Below are 20981 nucleotides of genomic sequence, written 5' to 3'. Positions count from 1 at the left end.
TATATGGGCAAATGGCAGTTATTTTGAAGCATTGGATCCTATAACCCGCGTACTCTTATACTTCATCATGGTGAGCACTCTTACACTTTCAGATTTGTAATCGAAGAATAAATATGTATTTTACAATGCACTTTATGACCAAACTTACGTGTTCTTCAAATGTTTTCTTTTTGTCGACTTTTCAATATCCCGTACTTTGTTTATTGTAATTTTTTGTAGTTAAGCAGAAAATTTAAATTTGTTTATCAAGAAAAATTAGAAAAAAAGAGCTAAAAAACTAAAACTTACCTAGCACCTCTGTTTACAAACACATTTGAATGAAGTTTTGGCAGTAGATCAAACTCACTTATATCTCTTCAAAATAATTGCATTCAGTCTTATATTCCCTGTCAAATCGTAGTAAATCGCTTTGCGCACTCTTATACCAGCCTATACTACTTGATAACTAAATCATTGAAAAGTTTTAAGGTTTTAAATATAAAAAAGGAGTCACACTATGAATTTGCTGGAAAATTTACTAGTTCACTTAAATTTAAAATTTTTAGTAGGTAATCCTAATTTTAAGCACTAGGACACAAAAGCTCTAACGCAGAGAACAAAAATGTATAAAATAAATTAATTTGAATATTTTTTTGCACAGTACTGTGCACTTTTCTATTGAATAATTTTGAACTTTTCGTTGCTTTGTCTTATTTCCGGCAGCCGCAAAAATTCTCCATATTTCATTAGCCTTTTTTTTATTTGAATAAGTTCTACTTCTTTCATTTTTTATCCTTTAAGTTTCAAAGCAAATTATTATTTATATTTAAAAACGAACTTCAGCAGGAGAAGATTGTCTTTTTTTATCTTTTTTTTTTAACAAATTGTCGCTTTCATTTTGTTTGATTTGTTTCTTGCCAAGTACATTCAAATCAACCTACTCTTGTTTTTTTTTTTTTTAATTATCCCACGGATTTGCATTGTTTGACCTTGATCTTTTCAAAACACTACTAATGACATGTTGATGATAATTTTTTTTTTAGTTCCAATTAAGATTTTTAATTAAAACTTAAACATGTCTTTCCCCCTCGAAAGGGGAAACACATTTAGTTCGCAGCGGTTACAAAAACATTATAAACTTCGATAAAATTTTCTTCAAAGAACAAAAAAACACATAATACATAATAAGTCACTCCAAAGAATAAGACACACATTGCACGCAGAAGACAACACAAAAGCAGGGTGACACTCAATAAAGTACACCTAATCCTGTCATTAACATCTATCTTAGTGATGTATATTCAACCATAAAATCCATCCAAGAAGGAATAAATTTCAATTGAAACAAATAAAATTAAAAAAAAAAAAAAACAAAAAGAAAAGAAAAAGATGCGAAGAAGCGAAGAAGAAACCCCTTTGCGCGCAATTTATTACTTGGCATGCCCGCTGTCATGTGGGTGCCATACCAATATAGAGCTTAGCGCTTAAGGTGTCAGTCAGTCGGTATGTGCGCGATATTAAACAATTTGACAAGTGATGCATGCGAATACGAAGACGACGACGGTAGATGGCGGCACCAGCGGGAGTGTGTTCGTTAAGTGTGCGATGCGGCGAGGTGCTGTTGGGAGGTGGAGAGGATGTGGATTCCAACGTAAAATATTTAATTAAATTAAGAAGAACATATAAATAAACTCCTTGATGGTTGCATAATATCTTCTTTCACTTTCACTCACATGAAATTATTCGTCGTCTGTGTTGTCGTGTGTACTCGTGTCTTCGTCGTTGTCGTAATATAAAGGAAGGACCTTTCATCCCTTGTCATTATGATATACACGAAAGACTAATTGCAACTGAAGAAGCTCTCAAGTTCAACCTCTTCTCTCTAGATACAAAGTTCGGTGGGATTTGACATGACATCCATCTTGCTATAAAAGCGAACGAACCACCGACCGCCACCATCATGAAAAGAGGAACATGAAATGTTGAAACTAGAGCACCAGAATGCGGTACATACACGTTATGTCGGTCGGTCGGTCGGACACGATGACGATGACAGGACGAGTGAGTGACGTAACATCGAATGAAAGTGATGTGAACTCTGTGAAATTAGGACGACGACAATGAAGCGCGCTAGGGCAAAAATTAAGATAGAATTTTAAGGAACAAAATTAATCTATACCAAAAGTAAAGTAGATTTTGTGTTGTGATTTACAGGAATCAGCACAGCACAGAGATGGAAGTTTTTCAATTGGGATCAAGGGACTTTTCTATATAATAAAGCACCATAGTAAGGACGACTTACGGGATTTTTAATGCTTTTTATTGGGATATTAATTTCGTTGGTAATGAATTTAATCTTGTTGATTTGTTTTTATTTTTATAAAATTGATTTTTTCTTCTTGGTGGGGTTTTTGTTGCTTAACTGTGGATTTTTTTTATAGAGAAAGATTGAAAATGTTATATAAAATAGAAGTTGAAAAAAATATGTTTCGGTTGAAGCTATAATCACAAGTGATAAATGATTTTCTTTTCTCTTCTTTTCGTTTTTTTTTTTTTAACTAGCAAGGACTTTTATGAGAAAGTTATTTATTGTTTAGAGTTTATGATATTTACCCATAACATATTTTGTAGAAAATCGGAGTTGACATACCTGAAAAAAAAAGAAGAAAGGATTAAAGTTTTATGTTTGGATAATATGTTTTGTTTATTAAAACTAAGGTAAGTTATATTAAACAAACTCGTTAAAAATTTTTACATAACACTGTTTCTTCGGCAATAAGGATGAGAAAAATTGTGCAACTTATTTGAAACTAATTCACAATAAATTTTAAAACAATTTTAGACTATAATTCTGTAAAATTAATATCAAAATTAATTTCCAAAATCGGTTAGACGGGTTACGTCATTTTTGGTGCAGAAAAATTAATTGTAAAATCATATCTGATAGAGTTCTGAATATATGGCATCCATGAGGACACCATAATATAAGTTTCGATTCATAAAAGTGGGTTTTTTTTTATAAAAATGATCATTGGAAAAAAAAATTAATCCGTTTTTAGAAAAAAAAAAACATAGGTAGATTAAAACAACTTTTTATTCATTAGGAAAAGTAAAGCCCTAACTCAGAAGTTTGAATACACTTTTATCAACTGTTAAGACTGTCGATTAAGGTGGTCCATGCTTGTACTTTTAGCCACCCCTTAACTTGGTTCAACATCTTATTGGTATCATACTGTTGAATTTTCAGCCTCCTATCTAATATAGAAGTGGGTGCTGATCGATATTGAAAAATTGTATGTTTATGGAAAAAAAGTAAAAAAAAATTGCTTAAAAGTTGTGGTTATAACTTATTTTTAAAAATATCGAAATAATAATTTCTGGGGCCACTTCCAAGTAAATTTCTTCAACAGGTAGTACACAGACTTTTTATTTGCTCACTTTATTTTCGAAAAAAAAAAATATTTCATATGTTTTATAAATACAAGAAAAACTAAAATAAAATATTTGCTTTTCAAAAGAAAAAGAAAACAAATCAAGATTACCTACAAAACCTAAAAATTGAATTGTTACCAGCACCTTTTTGCGCTTAGGACAGCAAATTGAAATTTCACAACGTTAATGTTTTAGATAAGTGGAACACATTTAGCGCGTGGCCCGATCGACAATCGAAAAAAATATTTTTTTGGACCACACTACTGTCGATCGAAACATAAACATTTTGGATCAAAAATGTATAAGTTTAGAAAAAATGACAGTGATAATCTTGGAGGCTTTGTCAATTCTTCGCAGAGGGAAATATTTCTAAAAATAAATGGTACAACTGACTGAATCAAATGAACCTGCTCTTAGAGTTAAAACGTTTTACATATAGAAATTTAATAGACGCAATAAAAAAAAAGCTTCTAAAATGAATTTTATCACTTAAAAAATGTAATAGCTTGTTTTCTTTCATTAATGCATTATTGAAAAAAAAAATGTAAACAAGTTTAAAAATAAAAACTAAAAATAAAGTTGGTAGGTATGTCGTTTTGTGCGAATTCTTAACCCTCTGCAGGCACACCCTGTGTGAAAGCAACACGGGTACGAATTTGGTTTGAACTTTTTCATGTCATTATTTTTTAGGTTTCAATATTTTATAGTTAATATGTATATGAAATTGACGTAGAATTTTCCGAAGAACTCCATTACTGTATTCACAATTCCTAAAAAATGTATTGTCAACATTATAATGATAATATTTTGCGAACACCTTTTTTAATTTTAAAATTTTGTCCAGCCAAATTCACACTCATGTGCGAAAGAGGATTAATCAACCAAATATTTGATTCGGAAAAAATAATTTCTCAAAATTTTTAATTTTAATTTTTTTGTTTTGTTTTCCATAAAAAAAAATTTAATTTAATTTAATTTTTTTCAATATTCATTAAAAACAAATTATTGAAAATAAAAATGAATTTTAATTCTATTGTGATGCAATATTGTTGGAAAAGCATTGGTTTGCTCTTTTAACACAGTTAACTTTAGGTAAGGTTAGGAAGAAATGTCGTAAGATACCTTTAAGAGAAGAATAAATTCATCTGGAAAGCATCGCCCGCCTGATTTTACGATAAAGATATAAAAACCAAAGATTTTAATTAGTACAAACAAGTCATTTCCTTTCCCCATAACTCATCCGCTCCTCATAAATAAGTATTTAATATTCATCTCAGTAATTTTAAGAAACACGAGCATAAAATAAATAAAAAAAACTACGTTAAATTAATCAAAAAATATGTCAACTTAGTTAATTGAGTGAAATTAGAAATATTTTGAAGAAAATTCTTATACCTTTCCTGTTGTACACCAAAGAATTTCTTTGCAATCCCTCCCTCAAACATCTTTCTCCCTATTTGGTACATTTTTCTTCTAATTTATAGCCCACCATCAAAATATTGTCTGTCACGTTTAACAAATGATGATAAAAAAACTCTCTCAACAGGCAAACATAAAATTTCCCATGAAAATTGGTGAAAATCTGTCACAAAATTTCAGCCGTCAAAGATGTCATCTCCTCCACACTAAACTACATCTAACACCTTCTTTATAAAATAAATATGAACAAAAAATAAATAAAATACAAAGCAAAAAAGAAAACATCACGAATATAAACCACAATAGTTTCCTTTTCCTATTTCCGTTGTGTGTCGCGTTTGTCGTTACGTTGTCGTAGCCATTGTCGTAGCCATTGTCGTGTGATGAAACGTGAACTGAAGCGTGCTGCTGCTAAGACTCTTCTGTTCAATTGAAAAAAAAAGTGAAGAAAAATAAAAAACTTGTCACCGCACACAAATGTGTGTGCCCGGAAAATATGATCTACTTAGTAATCTTTATGTCAGGCGTTAAAATATGAAAATTTAATTCTTTATCCTATTTTGACACACACACAACGACACCACTTGCTGCCGCATTCTTATGGGATACCAAGTCTAACATATGAACTATAAAAAAAAATAGTTGAAAAAAATGCCATTAGAATTATTTCTCTTATGGGAAATGTGCAAAGCAAAGAAAAAAAAACACAAACACATACAAAGGAAATATTAGCCGCCAACATTTAAGTTTTTTTTGGCATTCGTACAGCAAAGTTTTGTCATGGCCCATATTTTTTTTTTCGTTTTTATTGGAAAATGATTTTTATCTATTTGGTATTGTGTCTATGTTTTGTTGGGGCCAACACAAATGCCAACAAATCTCAAGATTTGTTTACCAACGAATCAAATGAAAGATGAATTATTATTTCGGAAGGACTCTATTGCCAGGCTATAGGCTACTTGAGTCAATTTTGTTTTTTTTTTTTTTTTCTTATATTTTTCTATCAAGGTCAATAGTATAATTTGTTTGTTTTTTTTTTTTTTTTTGAATTTTTCATTTTAAATAAATTTTATATGAAGAATATAAGATTTAATGGTTGAACATTTTTTATTGATGATTCATTGTGGGAAAATAGAAAATAGAATGGAATTTTTCAAAACAGCAGGTATGTAGACTAAAATTATTGTTTCCTTGTGATGATTGTTTTATGGGGCAGACATTTTTTTGTTCATTATTTTTTTTTTATTTGCAAAATTTAAAATTAATTTGTTTTTTTTTTTTTAATTCGGAGAAACTTTTTCACATTTTTGCAAATATTTTGAGAGAAGTTTGATTAATTTTGCGATGCGCCTCAATTTTATTATAATTTTGAAAATTCAAAAATGTGCGTTTTATGTTTCAAGCTGAGTAGTAAAAGTATCGATTACAGAAATTTAATTGAAATTATAACAAATATAAAAATATTAATTGCAAGCTAAAAAAAAAAACATTCATTGAAAAATAAATGGTTTATTGCAACTAAAAAATATTTGCATTCAAATATTTATTGCAACTAAAAATATTTTGCATTAAAAAAAAATATTGAAAATAAAAAAATGTATGCATTTAAACAAAAGTTAATGCAAAATGCGTGCTTTTTTTTCTAATATTCTTCGATTTTTTTTTTCAATTTTTTTTTTTTGTTAAACAGGCAAAATTAAAAGAAATTCGAAGAATAATTTTTCAATGCCGAAATTTTTTTATTTTTAGTTGCAATAAATATTTTTATTCATATATTTGAATATTTTTCAGTTGCAATAATTTTTTTTAATGCAATTTTTTTTATTTGCAATAAATATTTTTTTAAAAATTTGTAATGGGAAGCAAATGCATAAAAAAAAATTTTTACAGCTCTGGTTTCAAGAAAGTTTTAGCTTTGTCAAAAAATAGCAAATTTTCCAAGTGACGTTTTTGGTGATTATAAAATGTTTTTGTTTTTTTTAATCTATAAGTTTAAAAGTTTTTTTTTAAATCCATTTTTTTTTAAATCGATCACAAAATTTTTTTTTTTTTGTGTTTTTTCATTTTTTTTGACAGTAAAGTTTTTCTGCATCATCAACCAAATTGTTTGCTGTATTTTAATTTTCAAAAATTAAAAAAATTTTACCACCAAGTTTTTTTATGGAAAATGAAGTCATGTTTTTAGTCGTTAAAGCTTACCTGAAACAGAAGCTATTTTTGTTAAAGACAAAAAGATATCATTAGTGTAAAACCGAGATTGCAGCTTCGAAAGACTTTTCTGTGTCACTTCAGATGTTTAAGTACAATGTATCAAAACATTCAAACAAATTTCTAACTGAAAGGATAATTCAAAATCTTTCGAATCCTCGCAGATTTAAATTTTGTATGTGTAAAACACTTCCTGACAAAGATAACAAGATACTTTTCTTAAAAATTCATGGATAAGTTTTAACGATATGACCATTTTCGTAAAGATCAATTTTTCGATTCTATTTGTTACTTTGGGAGTTTGTGTCTATATAACTTGTAAAGCAAGTCCAATTTGAAAAATATTTGTAAGTTACTTTTTATAGATAATTAGATTTCCTATCTATATGGATCCTTTTAAAAAAAAATTTAAATTAAACATTGTAGAAAACTATTAAAAAAAAAAGAGAAAAAAAGAAATTTTGTATGCATTTAAAGATATTGAACACGTAAAATTGAAAAGAAGATACTTTAATATTTACCATGACGGTCACAAAAATTCAATACGACTAAACTTGAAAAAATATGGACTTTTTTTTTAAACATTTTTTTAACACATTTTACAAAAGCTTATTAGTAGTTTTGTTTTATTTTTTGTGGTAATCACACGGCTTTTACACGTATTTTTTTTTAAATTCATATGATATAGTTTATTCTTAATCCCAAAACTATTTTCTAATTTTATTAAATATTTCAAATAAAAATGAATAATAAATATACATATTTAATATCATTATCTCGAAAACCTATTCATAAAAATTTTTCTAAGATAAAATTTTCGAGTTAGATGGGTTTAAATCTCTACGAAAAGTAGAGTGTCTTAAACTTGGTTTTCAAACTATTGTTATCAACGCAAAATTTTTTTCTTAAGAAAAAATAAAATCAAAATTAAAAAAGGTTCTATATTGATTTTCGAAATATAAAATTATTATTATTGAAGCTCTAATCCAAAAAAAATTATTTTTGTTTTTATCGAATTCGTTAGAGTGTTATTGAGAAAAATTCAACTCTTCAAAAATCTTATATTGGAGTTATGTATACTTTCATGATGTTTATTTACATATAATCTAGCCTTAATTAGTTGCAAAAAGTTATCAATTATTTTTAACCTAAAATTAGCAACAAACTGCTAATACATTCGATTCTTTTTTTAGCACAATTCGAGTAGGTACATTAAATATCTAAAAATAGAATTGAATGTACACACACTATAAAGAAAAAAAAAAACTAAATGTTTTGTAAAAAAAAAAAAAAAAAAAAACAGGTGCAACGCAACACAATAAATGCCCTCATTTTATATTGGTCTAATTTGTACACACATTTACCTTCAGTTTTATTGTTAGTCCCAATAGAACACCCATTGGAGAATTAACATTATATTCTATAGACCCCTCTCCAAACATTTTATTTAAGGTCAACCATTATACTCGCATTTAAATTGAAACAATATAAATTATTCAACAAAACAAATAAAAAAAAACTACATATATGTTTTACCTTTTTAACTGTGTCCCGTTTTTCATAGTCAATTAAACTTGGATCCTTATCAGTGAAATTGACTAAATTTGGCCGCACTTTTCCTTCGATTATGTCATTATTATTTGTCGATGTCGACGATGACTGCAATTTATCATTCCAAATGACAGCTGCTACCCTTTCTGTCACTATACTACCATCATCATCATCGTCGATATTGTCATCTTCTTCATTCGATATGGTAAATGTTCGAGTTACGGTTGGTGGCCGTTCTTCAGCCGCAGCATCTTTATCCGATTGCGATGTCATATTATATTTAAAAACATTCTTCGGATGATTGTTTTCGTAATTCAATTCTTTTATTTGATTTTCGTGAGCGCCAACCGAATCACTAGCAACTTTCTCATTCAAACGGATAATATTTGACAGATTTATATTATTTATGAGGGTAATGCCGGTTATCGATACCAAAACGATGACAAAGCATACCCCACCGACCAGGAGAAGGGGGATTTTTTGAGTTTTTTGACACATTTTTTTAAATTTCAAAAAAAAAAAAAATTCAATTTATTTTTTTGACGTTTCCTTAACGGTATTATAAATTACACTGAGTCTGTGCTACAAGCACATTCACTATATTGTCGACGTCGTCGACGTATTCGTTGTCGTCGTTGTTGTTGTTGTTATTATTGTTGTTGAGTTTTTTAAAAAAATGTGGAACACAGCAGGAGCACTTGAACTGTTTCAACATTTTTTAGCACCCACCGCAGCAGCACATCGCCACCATACAACAACCCGTGCAAATTAGAGAATAAAAATTTAAAAAAAAAAAAATGAGGAGGGGGGGATATTATTATTTTTTTTGTTTTAGCAGCTTCATATAGTATGTCGGTAAGACACAATAGTTAATGTTATGTGGTGATTTTAATTATGCACATGTGTGTGAGTGTGTTTGTGTGTGTTGTGGATGCTTGGTAGGGTAGTATCCTTGCATGAACATAATACAACTGTCAACATGCTGAAGAGCAATGTTCTTCTTTTGGATGCTGAATGCACTCATTTTTTCATGATGGTGATGATGTTGAGGGATGCGGGGGGTAGAAGAGGGATGGTTTTCTTTATAAGTTAGAGAGAGCGAGTGTGTTGAGTTTTTTTCATCAACTGGGGTTTTACACTGAAAATAATAAATTTCGTAAAATTACGAAAATCGTTTCATACACTACATTTTCGTTGGCCCAACGAAACTTTCGTTGGCTCAACGAAAATATGTAATTTTTCGTAATATGAAAACCTTCATCAATTAATGAAAACGTTTCATACACTTTTTCTCCCTTTTTAGTGCCAAAAAATCCAATTCAATGAAAAGATTCATCAATTAACAAAAAATTTCATACTCATTTTAAAGAATAAAATTAAGAATTTATTCCTTACTTTATCAAAGTTTTAATTAAGTAACGAAAAAATTCATTAACTTATGAAATTCAACATTAACCATGAAAATTCTTCATATGCTAATGAAATATTACATTGGCTTATGAAAAAATACATCAGTGAACGAAAAAAAAAATCGTTGCCTTACAAAAAAAAAAAAAAACATAGACTTGTGTGCATTTCTGTTTTAATGATTAAAAATTTAATCTTGTTGGATATAGTTCACATTAGGTTTTTGTTTAAAAATCTATGTAAGTTGAGCTGAATATAAAAAATATTTGCGTTTTGACAAGGTGTCTCACGATAAGTCCAAGTGAGCTCCACCGGGTCGAAACGCCAATTTTTAGTTTGGACTGTATTAAATTAATAATTTAACAAGTCCAATAAATATATACTATAATCTACAAAAAAAAAATTAATAGGTACAACGAAAAGTTTCGTTAATTTAATTAAAATATTCATAAAATTTACGAAAAAATTCGTTAGCTTACGAAAGTTTTAATTAAATTTTACGTTAATCGATGAAAAAATTTCGTAAACTGATGTAAAACTTCATTAATTTTCGATCAAAAATTTTTATGAAAAATTTCATTAAAATACGAAAGTTTTCGTTAATTGATGAAGTTCTTCATTAACGTATGAAAGCCATTTCGTTGAGCCAATTAAATTTTTCATCGGCTGAAAATTAATTAAATTTTCGTTGGCTCAACGAATTTTTTCGTTGTATTTACGTAAGGATTTGGTTCAGTGTAGAGAATGTTGTCCTCATTTAATTTTTATACCCCCAACCCTCCTAATATTTATATGGTGCCACTTAATTTTACTATTTAAGTCACTTTTTTCACACATACATAAAAATGTTTAGTGTAGTATAAGGGGGAGGGTATGGGAATGAGACACCACACAAGTGTTAATGGTGGTTGGATGTACGGTTTTTGTGGTTACGGTAATTAAAATGCTAACTTCCTGTTTGGACATAATATTCGATGACTCGGAAGCTGCCAGAATGACAGCGCGGTAAATTTGACACTAATTCTAATTTTTTTTAGGGGAGATAGAATTTAGTTAATAAATTCCATTCGGTTCTCTAATGAGGTTTTAAATTCAAGGCAAATGTAAATTAAGCTTTTTTTGAATGAATAGCTATTTGAATGGCAAAATGTAACGAAGCATTAAATTACTAGAGAAGTTATTTTATTATATAAAACCACAGAAAATAGAAATTAGAATGACCACTAGTATTTGGGTTGGATTTCAAAAGGGATGTCTAAATTATAGAGACTGAAAAGGACAATATAAACAATTTTTGAGGTTCGTAGTAAAAATTGATATAATTTGAAACTAAATAGATTGTTTTAACGTTAGGTTGGTGAATATTCATTTTTATAAATTTGTTGAAATTGTTGTGAAATAAGAGCATTTTTTTCGCCTTAACTACTATACATTTGAAGTTATTCAACCAATTCGTTTCGATTGCACATTACATATCAATGAAAAGACAGAGCTTAGGAATTTTTTACTTGGACACTCTATCATTAATGACACGTGTTATAGAAGAAAGGTACAAAACTTCGATTTTTAAAATTGTCAATATATTGAAATTTATTAAAAAAGATTTGAGGAAAAACCTTGTTGGTACAATACATTCAAGAATTGAATGACTTTCTACATATTTTTGAACACATAACACAGGTCGACAAAAATAAAAATATTTTTTGTGCTTGGGTTTAATTTGCACTTTTTGGGTTCATGGTAAACCAAAACAATAGATAATCACCCTTTCCCCTCCTGAGATTTGCTTTTGTAGTGTTAGGAGCAAAAATACAATTTTCACACCCTGTGAGCCTAACTCGAGTCTTATGAGCTATAGTGCAAGAACCGTGCATTGTACAAAAAAACTGTAAAGGCATAAAATGTACATAATTTAAAGCTCTACATTTTTGCCAAATCACTTTAATCGACTAAAATTATAAGAAAAAAGTTATGAAGAATACAAAGGTTGCTTTCTCCGAAAAAACCTGTTTTGTTGAGTTCAAACTGTAATATTTTTTTATCTAACTTCAACTTTGGAAACTTTTATACTTTTTTGAAAACTGCAATACCGGGACAAGTTTTAAAAATAATAAACCAGAGTCACACAACACAAATTTTTTTCGTCTTGTTGCTCTGAAATATAGGTAAGTAAGAAATTGAGTTTTTATGAAACTCGGAACTGTTAATTAATTTGCAGAAAAATGGCGTATGAAATAAAAATATTTTTATTAATTAATTGTTTCTTATTGTTAGGCGATGTTTTAGTGAAAGAATTGTAAAAAACAAAAATCAATTATGGGCAGAGGAAGCAAAATACTGTTGCAAAGTAGGGATTTTTCGAAATTTCACAAGAGCTGTAAGTATTTGGGATGAACAAGTTACCAAATTCTGAGAGATCTTAAGTTAGCCAATCAACCCATTTCGTTTAATCCATTACTTTTTAGACACCCTATATATGCAACAAAAAATTAAAAAAAAATATGCAAACAAATTAATTTAACTTATCAATAAATAAAGAATTTCAATATGAACTAGTTTGGCTACAAGTTATTTGTGTAAGCAGTTTTTTTTGTATAATAAAAATACCATCAGAGTGAATTACTTTTACCATAAATATTGAAAATAGAAGGTATCAAATAATGAATCAAGCTCCCATTTCACAAAAATTCGAACAAAACGAAAATTTCGATTTAATTTTTCTTTTTTCTTCTTAAATGTCCTTTTTATTTATTTTTCTGAATATGAATATGAAAACAGCATTAAAATGAAGAAAACAAAACAAAAATCAGCCAAATCGGTTAAGAAGTTCTCGAGTTTTTGCCAAAATTACGCACGACAATTTTTGTAAAAGACAGATTTACTTGAAAACTGGAAATTGCTCTTCTGACTTCAAAAGCAAATTAAAAAAAAAATCAAAAATATTTTCCAGATGAGTATCAATATATCTATCATAATTTTATAGTCACAACACAAGCACAAATTTCGTGTTGACCTGTGTAATGCATTGGGTCAGTGAATGTTTTTTTGTATTATTTTATTAAGTTTAAAAAAAAAATGTTCCACATACGCCACAGTGACTGTTCAGATATAATCTTTAAAAACTCATAGAAAATGTTGCAGTTGACCAAATTTGCTAGAGATAAGGGTAGTTAAGCGTAGCTTAAATAGTTGTAGTGTGGACTTTTAAGGAACTTAAATTTTAGACAAATGTAAAATTTGGAAATTGTGTACAAATTTAGCTTTGAACCGAAAATTTGCAAAAGTCAAAATTTTTGTAAATACAAAAAAAAGCGACAAAAAGTTTTAAAATATTAGTTAAAAAAAAATTTTCGAAAGTTTTGACTGCAATGTTTTGAAAAATAAAAAAATTTACCAAAATCTACAATTTTGTGCAAAAAAAAATTGTTTAAATACAAAAAAAATTGAATCCATGAACCTGTGTAGTCCAATTTTTTTTTAATTAAAAGTCTTGTCAAATTTTGAAAGATTTAAAAAGTTTTTAAGATTTTAATAAATTTTTTAAATATTACAAAACCTGTACCTTGCAATAAAAAAAAAAAAACAAAAATTTGTAAAAATGCAAATATTTTGTACAAAAATGTACAATTTAAAAATTTTGTAAAATTTAAATTTTTTGTCTGAATCTCATCAAAAAAAACTGATTTATTTTAAATCTTTCGACTGAGAATCTCATTGCCTTTTGGACTAATTGCTAGATTTGGACTTTCAAGGGAAACTTGAAGAAAGGCTTTATTCGAAATAACCATATTATACTACCCTGATTCAATGAAGTTGGCATACTATTACAATATTTTCGTATTTTCGTTTTGTTTATCACCATTAAACCAAGTTATTCACATCAAAAATAAAAAGTTAACGTAAGAATTTAGAATAAGATTCAAATTTTCGAAAAAAGGTCAAAATCTTCATAAATTTACATTTTTTTTTTAAATTTCTTTAAACAGGTCATCTTTCTTTATATTGTGGATATTGCCTTCTTAGATACCTAATAAAGCATCAGTTATTAGCAGAAAAAGGTTTGTTATGATAGTTTCGTCAAAGACTAGTGGCCTATTTTGCAGCTTTCAAAATCAGTTACATCAGCTTAATCAACGACTTTAAACATTAATTGGTACGGCCTGTTGAACTTGCCGAAACACTTTTTTGAACATTTGCAATGTTAAGAACATAACAAGTATTTCTCGACGTTCCATCGGGCTCTACTATTCATATTTTTAGTCGCTGATATAGTTGATGTTGCTTGTGAAACAGGCCCAAGATTTTAGGCTACTGAGTGCAAATGCAAATACATATACTGAGAGTTACTTTTAACTCTTCCTCACGACTCGAATTTCGCTTAGAAATCGCTTAGAATTGTTAATTTAAAGAAATCGAAAAAAGGCTCCAGCAAAGTCAATTCTTGTCAGATTTCTGTTTAAAGTCTGTAATAAAATAACCCGTTTATGTTGTTCAAGTAAGAATAATAAAAAAAATTGCACATAAAATACTATAATTTCAGTAAGAGACTTCTTAATTCATTGTTTATTTTGTCTTGAATTTGTATTAAATTTCTGACTTCGTTATCTAATATTTTTTTTTATTTAGTATTCTTTCTTAATTAATTCTATCGGATCGTCGACTTGCACCTTTTATCTACTTAGTACGAATTTAATGTTATTGCGTCACTTTGCCTTTAAACTCTCATTTCCTCAACAACAACAAAAAAAAATCAACCAAGATATTAGTTCAGAAAATTAATTCAGAAAACTTTCCATAATCAAAATCCCTAAAAAAAAGGGGGAGAAAGCAAAAAAAAAATTATGTATCATCATATTTTATAATCATACACACCCAATGAGGGTAGCCCGTTAATTTTCCACGCAAAATAGCCGTAATTAGGCTTTAAACGTTCCACAAACAGTCTACGTAATCTTTTCTTCTTGTTGTTGTTGTTGGTGTGTTTTTTTTTATTTTTTTTTTTGTATTTTAGTTTAACCCTAACGTTGGTGTATTTTTATAGCAATTAGCTATAAAAGTGCTTAGAAAGAGCTTCTAATGAGCTTGGGTGGGTCTGATGATGGGTACTAGCAAAAAAAAAAAAAAACTGTATGGATATTATTAACTGACCTTTTCTCTCTTCAGGATTTAATTTCTCATCAGAATAATGAAACATCTATTAAAGACAGTAAGAGTTATGTGATATATCTCATATCATCAGTATCATTAGTATGCAAGTAATTGACGGCATTACAACCACTCGAATTATTATGAAATCAAGTTAAGAAAAAAAAAAAAACTTTATAAAACAACAATAAAAGTCATTAAGCTTTTTTTCTCGCCTTTTTTTCTTAATTTGAGTAAAAAAAATAAAACGATTAATAAAATTATTATTGAAAGTCACACATCTTGACTTCAAATATGACAGCCATCATTTGTCATTTTGTTGCCTTTTATCTTAGTGTGTCATTGCAAGCATATGATCGGCGCTTAATTGACAGATGTGTATGTGTGAGAAAGTTAAAAAAAAAAAAAATCAACAATTCTTTATGACACATTATTATTATTATTGATTGAATTGAGAAGATTTGAATTTTTGCATCACATGTTGATGAATGAAGTTCATGACATTTTTTTTTTTTAAATGACAAGTCAGATGTCAGTTAATGACACTGAGACTTCATATAGAAAAGTTATTTATAATAATTTTGCATTGAAAGTGAGTTGAGATTTTATTTTGCTTTGTTTTCTTATTTAAAAAGTGTCGAAGCGACACAATTTGATCAATTAAACACGTTGGATACGAAAATAAAATCAACATCTTGGTTGGAAGAAAATTGATGGTTTTGTATTCCTTGTTCCGGTTTTAACCAATTGAATGACGTTCGAAATTGATGAAACTTTGAAGGCGGCATTTTTTTTAAGTTATTAAAGAAATGTCAAATATTTTATGAGTTATATTTGAAGAAGTTTTAATGAAAAAGAAAAAGAGATGTGCGTGATCATCAATATTATCAGGGCCGTAGAGAGAAAACAAGGTTTTGCAAAGAATCAAATGCTTCATTTTTTTTATTTATAATTTTTGGAACCAATTCGATATTATAATAAAAAAATTAATAAGTTCATGATATAGTTTTCTAGAAATGCCCACAGAAATAAGAAAAGAGATGAAATATCAATTTTAGTTATTACTTCTAAAATTGGTTGTAAACTCGAATTCTATACTTATTTAAAAAAAAAAACGTATAAAGGAATGAAATCTGAGCTTCATCAGAAAAAAAAATTAAAATAGTTTTCATCATTAATCATTTGTGATTTTAGCTCTTAACTAGCTTACGTCAATAAGGTAGTTGTTTTCGTTAAAATTGAAAAACAATCAGTACCAGTCCATTTTAACTATCTTGTGCACTTGTTTCCTCTGTTTGAACTATGAAAACGTTATCAATCTCATTGGAAAGTTCAATACAATCGAAAGGCGACTGAAAGTAACCAACCAGTGCATCAGAGGGTTTTAAAACAACGATGATACAACAAATCACCAGGAAAAACCATTCACGTCAAGGTTTTCTTAGAACGGAATCATTCTATTTTTCAGCGAATTTTAATTCCGGAGTTAATAAAACGTTTTCCTAAAAACCGTTCACCCGAATAAAGTTCATCGAATCACGTTTTTCCAGCAATCACTCCCTCAAATCACCTCTTTCTCTCAAAAATCTTTTTCTAAGTATAGTTTGCACAAACACTGCTCCATATTTGAGGATAAACTTTAAAAGAAAAACGGACGGTATCATCAGTGGAGCTATGATTGCCTGCTATATTTTTGTAATTTGGAGACAGTTATGCATAGATTTATTCGATATTATTGTTTACTTTAATGACAATAATTCAGGAGGATTAGTGGAAATAAATATAAAATAAATTCATCGTTCAGTTTTTTTAATTGATCAGAGAGAATGTCGTCGAAGAGTAAATTAAGTAATTAAATAAAATATTGGCACTTTTTTAAGACAAATAAGAGACATTGAAATTAATTTTTCGTTCAGTTGATGAAGGTGGACCTGGACATACAACAGTAGTTAAATTTTTTTTTTTGACAAACGACAATTTTTTTAAGTGTACAATTTTGTATTTCTATCTTTAAATTTGAGCTCAGACTTTAAATAAAAAAAGGTCTGGCTATTTACTCGGATTCGAAATTTGACTTTTTGTAAAATTTTAAAAATATTTTAAGGAAAATATGTTTTATGAAGTACCTATGTAATTTAAATATTTTTAATAATATCCGTTGTGATTGCCTACATGCACTTCAGACGGTCTCACAACCGTAGAAATATGACTAAACTTCTTAACGCAAATCCCATTTTGTGCTTGCCGGTTTTGCTATGCGAAGAGACAGTTAAGGATCAGTTGTGGTTTTAAAGGGTTTTATACTGACTTGCCTTTGGACAAGACTTATTTCCGTCACCTGAATGTTTACCTTTCGAAAAGTTCTTGTCGTTTGTCTTCCGAATTTGTTTTCGGGAATCGAAAGTTTCATACATATTTCATTACATATAGAAAAATATATAGACCGAGAGCCGGGAGCAGATTTCTTGCGTGAGAGGTAACCGATTCATATGAATGTCAGAGGTAGCTTGGGTAATGGTGATGACGAATACCTTAGTCTGCCTGCATTTATTTGGGCCGTTGTCGAGAAAAAGCGCATCAAAAGTACCATTTTTCTGAAAATCGATTTAGTGAGGGTAACCACTTAAAATTTATTGATAACCAACGCCACATACTCACTGATAACAAATATACCAATGGCAGACATTTTAAGTGCGGCCAAAGCCCCGGCAGACTGTCCCGAAAATGCGTTTTTTTGGCGTTTTTAGACTTTGGGGTAACCACCTAAAATTAATCGCATCCTATAGCGATGGACTCCCTGATAACAAAAATACCCATGGCAGACATTTTGAGTGTGGCCAAACCCTCGGCAGACGGTTTTGAAAATGCAGTTTTTCTGAAAATTTATTTATTTTACTTTTTCACATAACTCGCGTATTATTGGACCTAGCAGAAAAAATTGTATAGCAATCTTAAAGATAATTGAATTTCCTACAGAATATGCTAAATTCGATTAAACCTTCGGTTTAAGAGTTAGGGTGGTTTTTTTGAAGCAAGTCAAAGGGTGATTTTCTTATTTTCGTCATATCTCTTTTATTTGAGCTTTTTTAAAAATTAATTTGAAGTAAAAGTTGTAGATCTTTTTATTACCTTCATTTATTACATTAACGGTTTTTCGATTTGACAGACCGTTTTCGATCTGTAGGAAAAAAACTTCAAAAAGTTTGCAATTTTTTATATAGGAAAAAGGTTTTACATAGTACAGGGTAATTTGCAATAGATGTAACAAAAAAAATAGGCGTGTAGGTTGCACTCAGGCAAGAAAAAAAAAAGTCATGTGTGCAATTCACACGTGGTAGAAGTGAAACCTTAAAAAAAAAATTTCTTGCAAAAAAAAAGAAAAAATCTACCTATTTTTTATTCTATCTCCTTTAAATATATGTTTTTTACCTATATTTATTAATTTTATATCATCTGGGAGCTTATTGTTTCAGCTCAAAATATTTATATCGTCCATGTCTATACAACATCTACAAAAAGAGCTTAATTTTTTCAAACCAAATCACTTTTCATCAAAAAAGCAAAAAAATCAATCTTTTTTCTCTTTTAACACCATTAAATAAATTTTTTTTAAATGACAACCTAAAGTAAATTTTATATCATCTGAAAGGTTATTTCACCTTTTATATGACGTATGAATCATATTTCTACGATACCTAGAAAAAAATAAGAATTTTTTAAAGCCAACTATGTCGAAATTTCAAGCTGAGATTACCGTACTTCCTACACTGGTCATCGTAAACAGATCTCCACAGGTGTTTTGAGATATTTTTCAAGTTTTTCAATTTAAGATTGTGTAACTTATAGAGCACGTAACGTTATATGTGATATATCAAATAAAAGGTTATGTTATCAGCATGCGTATTAAAGTTAAATCAAATTTGTATGTGCACTAGATAAAAAGATATAACGTGTGTTGGAAAAGAACATCTTTTTACCGTTATCTCCGAATTTTTAATATGAAATTAATTGAAATTTTGTACAATTATAATTTATTTAATTACCTATCTACAGTACAAATTTCATTCATCTATCTATTAAAACAAAAAAGTTATAACAAGTTGAAGTCGTGTCGCGTTTTCGTTTCATCTTGTTTCAAATCACTACGATACTAAAGAAGTTTTCACTTCAAAAATTGTATAGTTTTAGGCGGGGAGGGGCAAAAAGATTGCAATTTTTTATATAGGAAACAGGAAAGGACGTAAGAAAAAACATCCAATCACGAACAATCCTCGTTTAAAGTAATTTCTATAAATTCTATGCGTGGAAGACATCATTCCTTTTTTTTGTCACTAGGAGTTTAAGATAAAAACAAATAATCTTCACGTACAGACAAGCAAACTAAATCACAAAATTGTTTCTAGGTCGAAGATCTTATATATCAGGAAATATAATAAAACATATTGTTATGAGACGATACAGTTATTGTAATCCTCCACTTCTTAATAATCATTTTCTGAAATTAAAACAAAAATCCCGTATAATGTTAAATTGATAAAAGTCACGTATAGAAATAACTTCGCCTTTATTAAAAAAAAAATAAAAACATTTCGTCTTTTTCAAAAGTTAGATTTTGTGTGATATGACAATTTTCTGCAAAGTTTCTAGATAACAAAACGTTTTGGAAGCATAAAACACATCGTCCTTACCTTACGTTAAGAACTATTCCATTTCGCCCGTGGGCACTGCGATAACAGAATTTTCAACTCTATCCCAATTCCATAAACTAAAAAGGCAATAACATTTTAAAAAACCAATTAAAATTTTTCGTTACGATAAAACTTGTAAATAGCATGACCACAAATTACAGACAAAGAAAAAGTAAAATTGTGTTCAAATGGAAAATGTTTCCATTTCTTTTCTAGAATTAAATAAGAATCACGCGATTAACTTCCTGGTAATGTGCTCATATATAGATCCTTAAACTCAATTCAAAAACAACTTCGAATATAACCAGAACCACAGCAAGTTAAAGAGTATAAGTTTGAAGATAGCATTTATAAAAATATATATATTTTTCAACCCTATACAACAATTTATACACACAATTTAGCACAAACTTCAAGTTCAGTCAATTCTACACACACATAACATCCTTCCTTCCTTTTCTATAGTATATTTTTTTTTTCCTTTTGAAAGAAAATAGTAAACTTTACATCGGAAAGAACACGATATATTTGTATATGAAATAATAATTCTCTCACACATGACAGAGAAATATCCTTGTACCAATGGTGGCTGTCTGTATCTTTGAGTTGTATACCCACCTACATTAAAAAGTCCCTTTTCTTAACAGGTAGCAACATCAATATAGAAATTTTTTTTAGCTTTAAGGATTCTTGTTTTTTACCTGCCTATACCTTGAGAGAGAGAGATAATCTCATCGTACACTTTTAGTTTTGAAAAACAAAATTAGTTTCTTAATACTTGAGAATTGAGAGAGATGAAAAAATAAATTGCACGACTGGGGTCGCACGTACTTGCTCTTATGGTAAAAGTTACTCTAATGTTAAAGTTTTTTATTGAACAAAATTAGGGAAAATTTGACATTTTCACGGAATTTCGTTAGTGGTAGAAAAAAAATAAAATCCGTTTTTATAAATAATAAAATACCGTTTTAAATGATCTTTTACAAAAAACAAAGTATGCCATTTTATTTCTAGTATAAAAAGGAATTTTTAGAAAAAAATTTTCGAAAATCGTTAGAGCCGTTTTTTAAAAAAATAATTTTTTATATATAAAAATTTTCTAACATTTTTCAAAAAAAAAGTTGATATGCAATTTTAAATAAATAATTAATT

At 28.6% G+C, this 20981-nt stretch overlaps 1 protein-coding gene across 3 annotated transcripts in view; it reads right to left on the bottom strand.

Annotated features, from left to right (window-relative positions):
* Positions 1-20981, bottom strand: part of LOC129908772 (mannosyl-oligosaccharide alpha-1,2-mannosidase IA) — a 235158-nt gene that overhangs the window by 71547 nt on the left and 142630 nt on the right. Inside the window, exon 1 of one of the 3 annotated variants that reach the window (XM_055985533.1) lies at positions 8575-9304. The exons of the other annotated variants lie outside the window; for them this stretch is intronic. Within the exon in view, the coding sequence (XP_055841508.1) occupies positions 8575-9087 (513 nt within the window). The 5' untranslated portion in view covers positions 9088-9304. Of the gene's footprint in view, positions 1-8574; positions 9305-20981 lie in introns of those variants that run through there. 3 annotated transcript variants of the gene reach the window in all.

Source organism: Episyrphus balteatus, chromosome 2 (assembly GCF_945859705.1).
Source record: "Episyrphus balteatus chromosome 2, idEpiBalt1.1, whole genome shotgun sequence".
NCBI lineage: Eukaryota > Metazoa > Arthropoda > Insecta > Diptera > Syrphidae > Episyrphus > Episyrphus balteatus.
The sequence above is the reverse complement of the archived record's forward strand: the minus strand, read 5'-3'. Positions and strand labels throughout refer to the sequence as shown.